The following is a 14897-nucleotide window of genomic DNA, read 5'->3' on the forward strand; positions in this document are numbered from 1 at the left end:
ATTTATTTTGGAGGTTACAATTAATTTTGTTTAAATCAAAAGCATTTTGTAACACAATGATTTATTTAGTATTATACAGCACGAGAGATAATATGAACATGAGGACATAATAATATATACACGATTACTACATAAAATTATGCAGTATATTTACAGATTAGTGACGCCAGTCTAATACATCAAGGTATACTCATATGAAACAGTTTTATTGCACACATTATAAATTAAGAAGAGAAATACAGTACTGAATATATGGACTGATAATCACAATGGTATGAATGTAAACATTGTGATTATCAGCTGCTATAGTCAATAGAGCCCACATGTGGGAACTCTACTCTGAAACTCTTACTTTACTTCAAGTTTCAGTTCGTATAGTGTAGAGAGCAGCCAACCACTGGTCACCTCGGGTCACCAGACTGAGTCAGGCACGGGTTATAAAACATGTTGGACAATAGTGGAATACCTTTCAGTTTTTATTTGAACCCTTGAAAATTCGAACTCTGGTCAGAAAAATAAGAAACAAGTCACTGTAGCCACAAGCCAGGATGCTCACAATAAGGAAAGGTTTCAGAAGTACATATATAAGGGGTACTCAACTATGACTAAATCTCATTTGAAGCATCATGGTCTGGAGCTAGGGTGTTGGTCTTTTATATTTAAGGCTCAAGCTTGAATCTCTGAGTGCCCAAGTGAATTAAATATTATTACTCGTGATAATGTGGATTTGCATTTGATCATACTCGAGGTATTATAATTATATTCAATTTACCTTACACAAATGCTATAGTTATTATGTTCATGAAACAAGTCATCGTACGTCTTACTGGAAAACACAATCAAGAGGTTCACATTATTTAACTTAATGATTGTCATTATTCTCATAGGAATATCTTGACATACTTTGTAGTTGAAGCCCTCGTACTAGAGAACTATAAGCAACATTTTGTACAGCATAATTATAACAATCAATTATAGTAGCCTCGAGCGAAAGTCACCTAAATCCTAGGAGGAGCACGAGGGTGGCAAGGAGAAGGAAGGAAGTGGGCGTGGGCGTGTGGGCGTGACTGACGTAGAATCCCTGGCACTGGGAAGGTTGGAGAGCTCGCGTCCCATTCGTTGAGTCTGACACTCCCACACACACTCTGTACCTAAACAAATCACCAACAATTAATACAACGGTTATCTCAGTTGTAATTAGATAGAGATTACCACCAGTTACGAAATATTCATGTTATATTCCATCAGCCAATACGATGTTTAAAGAGAGTTGGCCTACATTTACAAGTAGCCTATCCATCAGTGATATTTTGTTTATTAGATCTTTTAACCAACAGTATTTGAACCCACTTAATGATACTTTATGCGTACCATTGTTATTTGTAAGAAAATCAGTTAGAGCCGTGCAGAGGATTCGAACCTGCACCATGCGTACTCCCAAGCACGTACATGCCTTAAACCACTGAACCACGATATTTTATAAATAATGTAACCTGGGATTCAATTGAATCCACAAGGGGTCTTGGGGCATCGAATTGACACAAAATCAAGTTTTTACACATTACCCGCAAACACTCTGGTGTAATATATGAGGTCCTTCCACTAACACTCCCTTCAAATGCACAAAGAAATCACATTAATGTGATGTATCAATAAGAAAATCAATTGACTTTCTCAGTGACATCACATTAATGTGATTTTTGTGCAATGTTATTAATTTCAAGTTTTGGTCATCATGGCAACTGGATAACTGCCTATCGATCATAATTTTCATTATTAATAAAATTCTTTAGATAATATTTAAACAAATAAGAAGTATAGTTAGTTGAGCCTGTCCTCAGACATAATCCATTACCATGAGGACCCCTCCCCCCCATTAAACCATCTGGATATTTATCTAGATATTTGTGATGGTTTGAAAGTATATTGCGGTTCCAGTAGTAGTCTACATGTAAACTGGCTTTTATCCTAAATAGAGATTATTCTCAAGCAATTCGAAATTGTATGCAATTCTATTATAAAATCGTTGTGTTTAAAATATAAAAAGTATACGCTGAAAACGTTTTCTTTGATCAATACGGTTTTCTGTAAACGGAATTCTCGAGGACACCTAAATAGTTTTCAAATTCCATATTTCACATTATCATCAACAATGCACCACCTTAACGTAACCAAATGTAATGAACACTAACCTAACCAAAACTTAACATAAAGTAACCTTACGCTAACCTAACCATGGATGGAGAGTAAGTAATAGTACTAATTATGTAGTCGTTCTCAATCCATCCCTCATTAACCCATTTCTTCAGAGGACAGGTTGGTTTAGTACTATGGAAATGTGCTTTCGTAGTATATAAGAAACTTACTATCAAAACAAACATTTTTCCGTTTATCAAATTCTTAGATAAAAGGAAATGATTAATTTTGGCTTTCATATACTGTAGAGAAAAGAGAACGGAAATTGAAAATTGAATATGCTGAAAAAGGAAAGGCCATAAAATATTGATTTATGAGAGAATTGATATTATAATACAGCCCTAAAGTTACATACATATTTATGTCATATAGCCAAAATATAAAGCAAACTAACCAAGATCGATGTACTAAAAGTATTCTCTCCTAAAAAATAAGAAGAGCCAGAGGGGTCATGATCCAGACGTGCAGGATATTTAGGGGTATCGACAAAATTTAAAATAAATGTTATCAAGATGAGAAACATTAGATGGAGTGGGCATGCTTGAAGCCATGCATGCAGATGGCCACTAGGGATAAGGCAGCACTTCCTCAATGTGAGGACAGCGAGCACGTGCAGTGAGTTAAACGGCAGGAGGTAAAAACTCCATTGAATAGATTTTAGTTAGAACATATGACAAGAAATATGAGGCGTCGGGAGTCATCAGACAACCCGAGAGTTAGAAAGGCGGGGCCCAGCAGGTGACGCTCGGCCCTGGAAGCTGTTTAGCTGAGTACTGCTTGCTGCTTGGGAAGGGGGAACCTGAAGACTGACCTGCCCCGCGGCACGTCTGAGAACATGCCCCGCCGGGCCGTGTAGGGGTAGGGGCGTTGGACCACCTCTTTGCCCGAGCTGATGTTGTACACCATGACTTTAAAGCCCCCTACATCCTCCCTCGTCGTCACGTACCACGACACATCCAGATGCTCCAGCTCGTCGGGGTTCTCCCCAAGTAGTCGGAACCTCACATCCGGGTTCACCTGGGAAATAATCATCCGGGGTTATTGGTATCATTGTACAGTATTTGTAGAGTTCATATTTGCACAAGGGGGGGTAGGGAAAGGTGTCGTATGACACTCGTCTACAGGAACCGTACTTCATGTCTGATGTTTAGAGTACATTGTACTGAATGTATGATGTTTAGAGTACATTGTACTGAATGTATGATGTTTAGAGTACATTGTACTGCATGTCTGGTGTTTAGAGTACATTGTACTGCATGTCTGGTGTTTAGAGTACATTGCACTGCATGTCTAGTGTTTAGGGTACAATGTACTGCATGTCTGGTGTTTAGAGCGGGCGAATTACATTGTATAACATGTTTAGAGAAAACGCTGATATCTTGACTAACAAGTAGTGCAAGTTAATGTTTTTTTATGAATCAATTAAGTTTGTCGCCGATATATAGATAAGATTGAAGATTATTCTTTCCCGCTTAATTCATGCACATAAGGCTGTCCCACCCGGGATTCGAACCCGGAATTCTTGATTGTGAGTCGAGAATGAATCCGACTGTACCACCCGGACCCTCAAAAGAGTACTTATTAGTCCTGGAATACACATGTCAGGGGAAAGACTTTCCTATATTCTATGCTATAATTATAAGCCAAAAGTGTTGGTTATCACAGAGACGGCACCACTCCCGTGCCAGGTAAGTCCACTACGGGCTCACCATAGCCCGTGCTACTTGCCCCGCTCCTGTGCCAGGTAAGTTACGGGCTCACCATAGCCCGTGCTACTTGGAACCTGTTCCGAGTAGCTGAATCTATAACAACATGTTGGTTATATTCACCTGGTATTGATCAAGAGCGCGACGCTCGTCTGAACACCGGAGCTCCTCCTCGCTGACGGCGGGCAGCGGGCGGCCCGCTAGGTGCAGCGGGGCGCCGCACACCACGTCCCGCCACCTCCCAGACCCCAGCCACGTGTCCAACCACGCCCGCACTCGACGCAGCGAGCAGTCACACACCACGGGGTTGTTGGTGTACCTGCAACACACTCACAATGTTGGTGTACACGCAACACACTCACAATGTTGGTGTACACGCAACACACTCACAATGTTGGTGTACACGCAACACACTCACAATGTTGGTGTACACGCAACACACTCACAATATTGGTGTACCCGCAACACACTCACAATGTTGGTGTACACGCAACACACTCACAATATTGGTGTACACTCACAATGTTGGTGTACACGCAACACACACTCACAATGTTGGTGTACACGCAACACACTCACAATGTTGGTGTACACGCAACACACTCACAATATTGGTGTACCCGCAACACACTCACAATGTTGGTGTACACGCAACACACTCACAATATTGGTGTACACGCAACACACACTCACAATGTTAGTGTACACGAAACATATTTACACAGATGATTGTGTACTTTATGATTAACGGATGGTCTATATGATGGCAACGATTAATAGCAGATCTATATGATTGACACGTTGTGGATATAATGTTGGGATCGTTGATATGTGACAAGAGATAGCAATGAGACCTTCAATGATGGAGGTCCTGTCTAAAAGATAGTATTACCTTATGGTCGTTCCATTGATGGCTCTAGGTACAAAATCTTCGTAGTAATGATTGAGGTTGTTATCAGAGAGGTCGAGGTAGGTGAGGTTCTCGTTAGACATGAAAATGTGAGCTGGGACGGAGATGAGGCTATTGTTCTGGAGGTACACCTCCCGTAAGGACTTTCCTCGTCCAAACACGGTGTTACTAAGGGCCTCCAGGTCGTTGGAAGATAAATCCAGGACCTCAAGTTTCGTCAGATTGCCAATAACGTTGGGTCGTATTTCATTGAGGAGATTATGGGAGATATTAAGTCGTTTAACCTTCTGTAAGCCAATAAGTAGGTTCTTGTGGAGGACGGGCATGAGGTTGTAACTCATGTCCACCGACTGCACGTTGTATGGGATCCACTTGTGGTATGGAAACATCTTCTTGGACACAGTGCCGAAGAGATTGTGTGAAACATTGATGTGCCGGATTGACAACAAGTCGTCAAATAGCCCATTAGTTTCATTGTCGATTTTTTTAAGGAAATTATGGGATAAATCTATACTTTGCATTGATACACAGCCTCTGAATGCCTCGTTGGGGATATGATGAAGGGCATTATGCGAGAGGTTCAGGGTGAGTAGCTGCAGAAGCCCTTCAAATGATTGTTTGCTGATGTTAGTCATACCATTGTAAGCCAGATTGAGTCTGAACACAACTGGGAGACGACCAAACGCCCCTCTCGTGAGGTTAGTGATGTTGTTGTAATCAAGATTCAGGTATTGCAAAGTCTGCATCTCACTAAACGCTTGCCATGGTGGTTCCGTTATGGAGTTGTTGTTGAGACTAAGAGAACGGAGTGAGTTAAGATTCTGGAAGGTACCCCCTCCCATAGAGTCTCCTAGATGATTGTGGTCTAAGTCTAGATAAAGGAGAGCATTCATCAGAGGCCAGGTGAGGCCAGGACGGATACTGGAGATGTTGTTGTGCTGCAGGTAGAGGTAGTTGAGTGATTGTGGGATGAGGAACACACTAGAGATGGCGTTATTGTTAACCCACAGTTCTCGCAGTGACACCAGACTTGCGAAGATGCCTCGAGAGACCTTGCTGAGACGGTTATGTGACATGTCTAAGCTGAGGAGGGTCGGGAGGGACCCGAAGATGCTACCGAAGAGCGTGTCCATATTGTTGTAACTGAAGTTCATGTTTCTAATGGAGAAGAGGCCGGCAAACACACTCCTGCCGATGGTATGGATCTGGTTATGGCTTGCGTCGATGGTATGCAGTTCAAACAGCTCAGGAAATGTTCGTCTTGGAATTGTTTCAATTCTGTTATATGATACATTAAGAATTTTTATTCCAGAGAACTGTAAAGTTACATGAGAAAGATCGGTTATATTGTTAAACTGTAATCGCAGGTCGGTCATATAACTGTTCGTACCCGAAAAGGCTTCTTTGGGTATTTCTGATATATTGTTGTAAGAGAGATCAAGCACTGTAATGTTGTTAGTGTTGACGAACGCTTCTTTCTCGAATGTTGTGATCTGGTTGTGGCTTATGTTGATAGCCACCAAAAAAAGACTAACAAAAGCATTTTTCTGAATTGTGGTTATTTCATTCTCTGCTAAATTGATAAGTTCACAGTACTGGAAATCATCAAATATCTTGGTGTCGACCTGCTTGAGCTTGTTGCGCGAGAGGTCGATGGTTCCTATACGCCGCATGTTACTGAAGGCGGCGCGACCCACCTGCCATGGAGACACACATTAATATTTTAGTGCGGTCAAGTAAAACTGTATGGGTGTACACTTTAAGCAAATTTATTACACACACACACACACACACACACACACACACACACACACACACACACACACACACACACACACACACACACACACACACACACACACACACACACACACACATTTATGAAAAATTAAGACGTTTTTAATTGGAATACATCCAGTCAGCTAACATTATTTAAATAAAAACCATATTATATGTTTAATTCGACTGCACTGAAAATTATTTGTCAGTGTGAATATTCCGTAGTGTTTGTTGACTTACACAGTTGACACAAACAATGTCAGTATTAAGGGTAAGTATCCCTAGAAGTGGGTCAGGGTTTGGGACTTACATTGTTGATGAGGTTGTCGTTGAGGTAGAGCCGCCGGAGGAACCTCATGGACCTGAAGGTCTGAGCGTCGATCCTGGCCAGGCGGTTGTGGGCGAGGCTGAGCCAACCCAGCACATTATTCCTGGCGAAGGGATTCCTGCCGAAGTTGTTGATCTGGTTGTGGGACATGTTGCAGTACGTCAGCTGACTCAGGTCCTGGGGATAGCGTACACGGGTTATGGAGAGGTAAGGTTCAAGTTCAAGTATGTTTATTGAGATAAGCAATAAATACATCTCAAAGGGATAGAGTAGCTTAGGCTATTTCTACCCCCCCTTAGGCTATTAGAGGTAAGGTAATTATGAGAAAACGCTAAGCCAATATAACTACATATAACAATTGAAAGGGATATGAGGAACAAAAGTTATAATATGAGGACGAGGTGAAAGAATGGTGTAGCGTACAGATGAGCACTTTTTTCATATTTTTTTTCAGTAAAGTACTAATCCCTGTTTTTTAACATGAACCTACACAAATGCTCTTTTCAGGATTAATCTACATAAATGTTATTTTTAACATACTCTTGGACAATGTACTCTTTTTAACATAATGCGATATTGATTACCATGCCCTTTGTAAATTATTCTGCTAGTCTTATCAACAAAATTTAAAATACTTTATTATACGGGAATTGTTTTAATATTCGGACCAAGACTATATGTAGTATATAAGGAAGTTTCTTCCTGATAATGAAATAGGAAGAAACCTGTCTTATCCGTCCTGACCCATCTTCCTTAAACCTAAATAAACCTTCCTTAAAACCTTTTGACAGTCTCCGTGGCGTAGTGGTAAGACACTCGCCTGGCGTTCCGCGAGCGCTTTGTCATGGGTTCGTATCTTGGCCGGGGAGGATTTACTGGGCGCAAATCCTTAACTGTAGCCTCTGTTCAACTCAACAGTACTTGGTTGTAAAAACGATTCTTCGCGGCGGGGATCGTATTCCAGGGACTTGCCCGAAACGCTACGCATACTAGTGGCTGCACAAGAATGTAACAACTGTATATATCTCAAAAAAAAAAAAATAGGAGCAAGAACGCCCTCTCCTCCGTCATTGACATTTACCAAACTCCATATTCTGGTATTAACCTAGAAGGCATCTTGTCTCCCAATACAAGCCTGAATATATTACCAAGCTATCTTTCCCTTCCTCCCCCAACCCATTTACCAGTACTGACCTGGAAGTATGCGAGATCCAGTTTGGTAAACTTGTTGTGGGAAAGGTCGAGGGCTCTCACTTCACGCTTGTTCTTGAAGACACCGTTGGGTATGGTGGCCAGCTCGTTGTGGCTGAGGCTCACCTTCTTCAGCTTGGGCATCCCCTGTGGTGTGCATACATTAACCTTACTGCTAATACCTAAGGTTATCCTCGACACTTTATACTACAGATTGTTATTATTCCTATGCTATTTCTCTTGCTGGTCCTGTTCTACTACATTACTTCTACTATTACTACTACCACCACCACCTACTACTACTAGTGCTGCTACTATTACTGCTACTGATGCTACTGTTGTCGCTACTGTTACTATCACTACTATCATTACTACCACGACTACAATTACCGTCACTGCTAATATTTCTACAAGGCCGACTACCGTAACAACTAGTACTACTATTGATAATAATAATAATAATAATAATAATAAAGATAATAATAATAATAAAGATAATAATAATAATAATAACAAATAATAATAATAAAGACAATAATAATAATAACGCCAATAACATGATGGCGACCACACCAGGAGGGCGGCAAGTGGTGGCGACTCACCTGGAAAGCTTGTTGGTTGACGTTCTTGAGAGCGCAGTGGTTGAGTTGAAGAGTCTCCAGACTAGTGAGACTGGTGAACACGGAAGCTGGCAGACGCGTCAGGTTGGCCCCCACCATCTCCAGCGTCTGAAGAACAACAGTGCTTGGAATTTGACTTTCAATTCTACGCTAGCCTATAGATCTATCCTCACCCCCAACCGTATTACAGATGGTCCAATTTAATTACTATTTTCGCGCCCATTCGACCAATGAGACCAACCATATTACCCAAGATAGTGTATTTTATAATGTTATTGTTCATTCCAAAGTTTCCTTGTCACTAGGCTGTATCTGCCTCTCCAAACGACCAAATAATTTTAATTGATGTCACGAAGCAAATTATTAAACACAACTTGCCTCCGATTCATCTACACAATTCCTACTTCAAATACCAGCATTAATATGTTTTTTTTCTGTCAACATTGCCATTATATATACTACCATCTCTCAAGCCTACTCGTCCCAAACTACGACTATGAAATTTCTATAAAACGGTGATTCAGGATTCCACATCCTATTTAAATTCTTCATGTATCCATCATTATATTCCACGGTTAAAATGTTCATACTTCTCCGGCAGCGAGATTCTATCCAAGCTCTGGCAGCACTTTAGGTTCACTGCTTATAATGAACAAATGCGGCCAGAATAAAAGATGGTTGGCGAGGGGGAGAGAAGTCGTTATCGCAGCGAGCTCAGCAGTAGTAATTGTCAGTCCCGTTACTGCTTGGTGGGGATCCTACTTCCTGTAGTAGCCCCAACTACAGCATCTCACATCCGTGTACACCAAACACGCACAGACAAGAGGTTATTAATGTGTGTGCACATTTGTAAAATTGTTTATAATCATTGTTCTTGCGCGTCGAAAAAGCTATGTGGGTTAGTGGCTTTGCAGATTTTATAACATTTAATATTCAAAAGTATAAGGAAATATATATTCCTGTGCTGCAAGTGTGGGGAACTCACAACCTCAAGGAATAAAAGGTATTCAAAGAAGACCTTGCATAGTCTCTCAGAACACTTGTTGACCCATTTTCTTATCCTATCACCCGAATTTTTCTTTTAAAGTTATACCCGTTTTCAGTTGCCCGAAACGCTGCGCGTTTTCGTGGCTTTAGGCACAGTATGTACTAGCTCTATCTTGAAATTCAACATTTTGTTAGATTCAACATTATGTTAGATTAAGGATCTGCCCGATAAGCTATGCGTGCTAGTGGCTTTACAAGAATGTAAAACTCCAAGTCTCTGTACTCTAATAAACCCAATGTACCTTCTTGTATATAAATACATAAATAAATAAAATAAATAAATATATGTTTGTAACTCATTTTGATTGTATGTACTTATACCTGAATAAACATTATTATTATTATATATGAAAATACAGCCGAGAAGTTAGTTCATTACTATGTTGACTGTCGACAGGTGTTGAACTGCTCTACATGTGTTGACCGTCGACATGTGTTGGACTGCTCTACATGTGTTGACTGTCGACATGTGTTGGACTGCTCTACATGTGTTGACTGTCGACAGGTGTTGAACTGCTCTACATGTGTTGACCGTCGACAGGTGTTGGACTGCTCTACATGTGTTGTCTGTCGACAGGTGTTGAACTGCTCTATATGTGTTGACTGTCGACAGGTGTTGAACTGCTCTACATGTGTTGTCTGTCGACAGGTGTTGAACTGCTCTACATGTGTTGACCGTCGACAGGTATTGAACTGCTCTACATGTGTTGACCGTCGACAGGTGTTGGACTGCTCTACATGTGTTGACTGTCGACAGGTGTTGGACTGCTCTACATGTGTTGACCGTCGACAGGTATTGAACTGCTCTACATGTGTTGACCGTCGACAGGTGTTGGACTGTAAGTCCAGAGATGATCACCAGCCTCCGGCTCTTTAATTATCTAATTAAAACACCAGGATATTATTTTAGAGTTAAGTAATTATTATCATTTAATATGAAAACACGAATGATCATATTATGGCGGTATACACGGGTATACCCATTTGTATACATTATCGTATACTCTATTATCGTGACCTTATCAAGCGACCAACGTATGACGCACGTTACTGATGGCAGTAACTTGACCAACTGGTCACATCTAGTTGTAACAGGGTTCATGGGTTCGTATCCTGGCCGGGGAGGATTTACTGGGCGCAAATCCTTAACTGTAGCCTCTGTTTAACGCAACAGTAAAATGTGTACTTGGTTGTAACAACGATTCTTCGCGGCAGGGGATCGTATTCCAGGGACCTGCCCGAAACGCTACGCGTACTAGTGGCTGTACAAGAATGTAACAACTCTTGTATATATCTCAAAAAAAAAGAAGCGGTCTCAGGCTATTCAACTCTACTAATTACCGGCTTGGTCATCTTACAGACGAGCTCTTACTAGACCTACGGGGAAACTATTTTACACAGCCAATTTTCTTGAGGTGAGAACTAGAGCATTCTTCACGGCCGGTAATTAGGCTAGCGTCAGCCACAGCAAGCTTTCCAACACTTAACTCTCTCATTCAAACACTGTTTGCTTTATAACAAAATATTTTGTTTTATATTGAGAATAAAGATTTAACTTAACATACCGTTAGGTCTATTTTATATAGTTTTGTTTACTCTTTGATTGGATCTGTCAAAGTTTCTGTTGATTTGCTTCTCCATTATATAGCATGTAAGTGTTCCGTCCCTATTGGAGCACCGTGTCGTTATAAAAGTGAATGGCTGTCTGAGGTTGGAGACCAGGGGCCAGATTCACGAAAGCACTTACGCAAGTACTTACGAACGTGTACATCTTTCCTCAATCTTTGACGACTTTGGTTACATTTATTAAACAGTTTACAAGCATGAAAACTTGCCAATCAACTGTTGTTATTGTTATAAACAGCCTCCTGGTGCTTCGGAGCTCATTAACTGTTTAATAATTGTAAACAAAGCCGCCAAAGATTGAGAAAAGATGTACAGGTTCGTAAGTGTTTGCGTAAGTGCTTTCGTGAATCTAGCGCCAGACTAGTTTTGAGAAAACATTAGTAATATAACACACGTTAAACCCCGGTTGCTAGAAACCGGGGTTAAGAGAGCCAGTAATGTGCAAACAAAGCAACGTATTTACCACACTTTACGGTCTAGTGTGTGTGTGTTTACCTTATTGTGTCCGTGTTGCTTGCCTGCTTTATATTTTACATTTATTGAGAATATAATAACATTTAGGTTAATAAGTACTGAAGTGAAAGGCCAGAGTGCAGGCACTCGTCCCGTCCACTGTGGACGGCCCCCGACCTGTTTATAACGCTGAAATATTTAATTTATTGGACGGAATACATTTAGACGCTTAAAAGACCGGACACCTGAGTCCTTGAAGTGGGTTAATGGGACCTTTTACCGGTATGAGAGCCTACGTCACCACATTCCCAGATGCTCACGTCTTCCCGGATCTATACTGAACCCCTCCTCATACATCTATACTGGACCTCTCCCCATACATTTACACTGGACCTCTCCCCATACATCTACACTGGACCTCTCCCCATACATTTACACTGGACCTCTCCCCATACATCTACACTGGACTCCGCATCATACATCTATACTGGACCTCTCCCCATACATCTATACTGGACCCCTCCTCATACATCTACACTGGACCTGTATCACTATACATCTATACTGAACCCCTCCCTGTACATCTATACTGGACCCCCTCCCTATACATCTACACTGGACCTCTCCCAATACAGTTACACTGGACCTCTCCCAATACAGTTACACTGGACCTCTCCCAATACAGTTACACTGGACCTCTCCCAATACAGTTACACTGGACCTCTCCCAATACAGTTACACTGGACCTCTCCCAATACAGTTACACTGGACCTCTCCCAATACAGTTACACTGGACCTCTCCCAATACAGTTACACTGGACCTCTCCCAATACAGTTACACTGGACCTCTCCCAATACAGTTACACTGGACCTCTCCCAATACAGTTACACTGGACCTCTCCCAATACAATTACACTGGACCTCTCCCAATACAGTTACACTGGGCCTCTCCCATACAGTTACACTGGACCTCTCCCAATACAATTACACTGAACCTCTCCCAATACAATTACACTGGACCTCTCCCAATACAATTACACTGGACCTCTCCCAATACAGTTACACTGAACCTCTCCCAATACAATTACACTGGACCTCTCCCAATACAGTTACACTGAACCTCTCCCAATACAATTACACTGGACCTCTCCCAATACAGTTACACTGAACCTCTCCCAATACAGTTACACTGAACCTCTCCCAATACAGTTACACTGGACCTCTCCCAATACAGTTACACTGAACCTCTCCCAATACAGTTACACTGGACCTCTCCTCATACATCTACACTGGACATTTATCACAATATATGCACAGTAATCATATGTCTACATACATACACCACAAGCCATCCTCGTGTTCACATAGTACACCTTGTAACTATGAGCACCACAGTATAAACATTAATGTACTAAGCAATAAGATAGTAGAACTTTATGTTATTCACTTTATAGTCTGACAAAAATTAAGCTAAAACCAAACTTAAATATTCCTAGGCCTAGTATAGCACACATATGTACTATATTAGGCCTCAGATAGCGTGCATTAGGCCTAAGAGGTTATGTTAGGTTAGTTTAGTGTGTCATTGCTACATACGTAAAAAATCGTTTTCCGGTTTGTCCTACTTCAATAGTACCGATTTCTACTTTCTAATTGCGTTATAGGTCTGTATAAGAACTATGGTCTTTATGCTTCCTTTAAATACTATCAAAACAGGAGGATGGGGCTGCGCATACACTAAGCCTGTGTACAATACATGGAAGTTAAGCCTATGTACCAATAAATATATGAATGTGAAGGGAAGATCCAATATATGTAAAATATATTAAAAACAAATTTTTGGTTGTAACCTATAACTTTTCTCAAGGTCCTGTATACAGTAGAGAACATTGTATACAGCACCTTGAGAAAGGATGTAGGATACATCCGACAATTGTTTTTTAATACATTTATACATATATTGGGTCTTTCCTTCACCTTCATTGAAGCACTACGGCATTGTAGTAAGTTTCTCAATAAATATACAATATGCCTGTGTCCCAATACATAAACACTAAGCCCATGTCCAAATAGATATACACTAAGCCTATGACCTAATAGACATACACTAAGCCTATGTCTCAAGCCATATAGAGAAGAACATTGTTGGAGGGGAGTCAGCCCCCCATATGGTGCAGAGTGTGTACAGTGGCTGGCCAGCACCGCCCGCCTACCTTCAGCTTCTTAAGGGGGTCGAAGGCCGCCTTGGGGAGGGCCTGTAGGGGCGCCTGGAGGAAGTGCAGGCCTGTCAGGGTGTCGGCCACAGGCTGGAACACCCTGGCGTCCACCTCCGACACCATCGTGTCCTCCAGCACCAGCTTGTGTAGCAGCAAGGACTTGAACACATCGCCGTAGAGCTTCTTAAAGTTGCACTTGTAAAGGCGTAGTTCCTCGATGGGGAACCTGACGTTGGCCAGTCCTACCGAAATGGAGGCGAGGTTGGTGTTCTCGCAGCGCAGGTAGAGGCCCTCCTCGCCTCCCCGCACACAAAAGCACGGGTAGTAATACGGCGCTGTCGTAGGGCACTTGAACTTTGGTTCGTCAGCTGTGATGGAACAACATAAGAACCCACTCACCACCAACAACGTCCACGTTACCGACCTTGGCATATTACTTCACTTCTCTTATTTCCGGATCACTTTACTACAAATTGCGTGACATTTTCTCTTGTTTTACCATTGATATACTTCACAGGTGACCAAAAGCAATGATAATGTTGGTAAGATGTCACACGTGTGTGTTAGTTTAACGAGAGACGAGAAGCATCCTCCCACCACAACGTCCAGTCATGCACTGAGAGACAGACCTGAAGGTGAAAGTTAAAGGAGGTGCCGTGCAGCCATTTAACTGTGCTCACAAAACCCAATATATTTCAGCTTAATTACTTCATGGATTGGTATTGTTTTCTAAGGGGATTATTGAACAGGGGGAAAGTATATGTGAAAACACCAAAAGGTATTTTGATGACAGTTTTCTTAAGTTAAGGGCGTGCCAGTGTTCGT

The 14897-nt window shown here is 41.5% G+C and overlaps 1 protein-coding gene across 2 annotated transcripts; it reads right to left on the bottom strand.

Moving 5' to 3' along the window:
• Positions 1 to 44: 44 nt before the first annotated feature.
• On the bottom strand, positions 45 to 14691 carry LOC123774006 (chaoptin). Of its 2 annotated transcripts, none has more exons than XM_045768065.2 (8): positions 14070 to 14691; positions 8713 to 8838; positions 8114 to 8257; positions 6902 to 7096; positions 4795 to 6509; positions 4026 to 4221; positions 3143 to 3213; positions 45 to 1151 (listed from the first exon to the last, which is right to left on the bottom strand). In XM_045768065.2, the coding sequence occupies exons 1-8, from the start codon at positions 14502 to 14504 to the stop codon at positions 995 to 997; spliced, it is 3039 nt and encodes a 1012-aa protein (XP_045624021.1). In that variant the 5' UTR covers positions 14505 to 14691; the 3' UTR covers positions 45 to 994. The 2 variants fall into 2 exon arrangements, with proteins under 2 accessions (XP_045624021.1, XP_045624020.1); XM_045768064.2 differs by having other exon boundaries at positions 3008 to 3213.
• Positions 14692 to 14897: the final 206 nt, after the last annotated feature.

This window comes from Procambarus clarkii, chromosome 91 (genome assembly GCF_040958095.1).
Source record: "Procambarus clarkii isolate CNS0578487 chromosome 91, FALCON_Pclarkii_2.0, whole genome shotgun sequence".
In the NCBI taxonomy this organism is placed as follows: domain Eukaryota; kingdom Metazoa; phylum Arthropoda; class Malacostraca; order Decapoda; family Cambaridae; genus Procambarus; species Procambarus clarkii.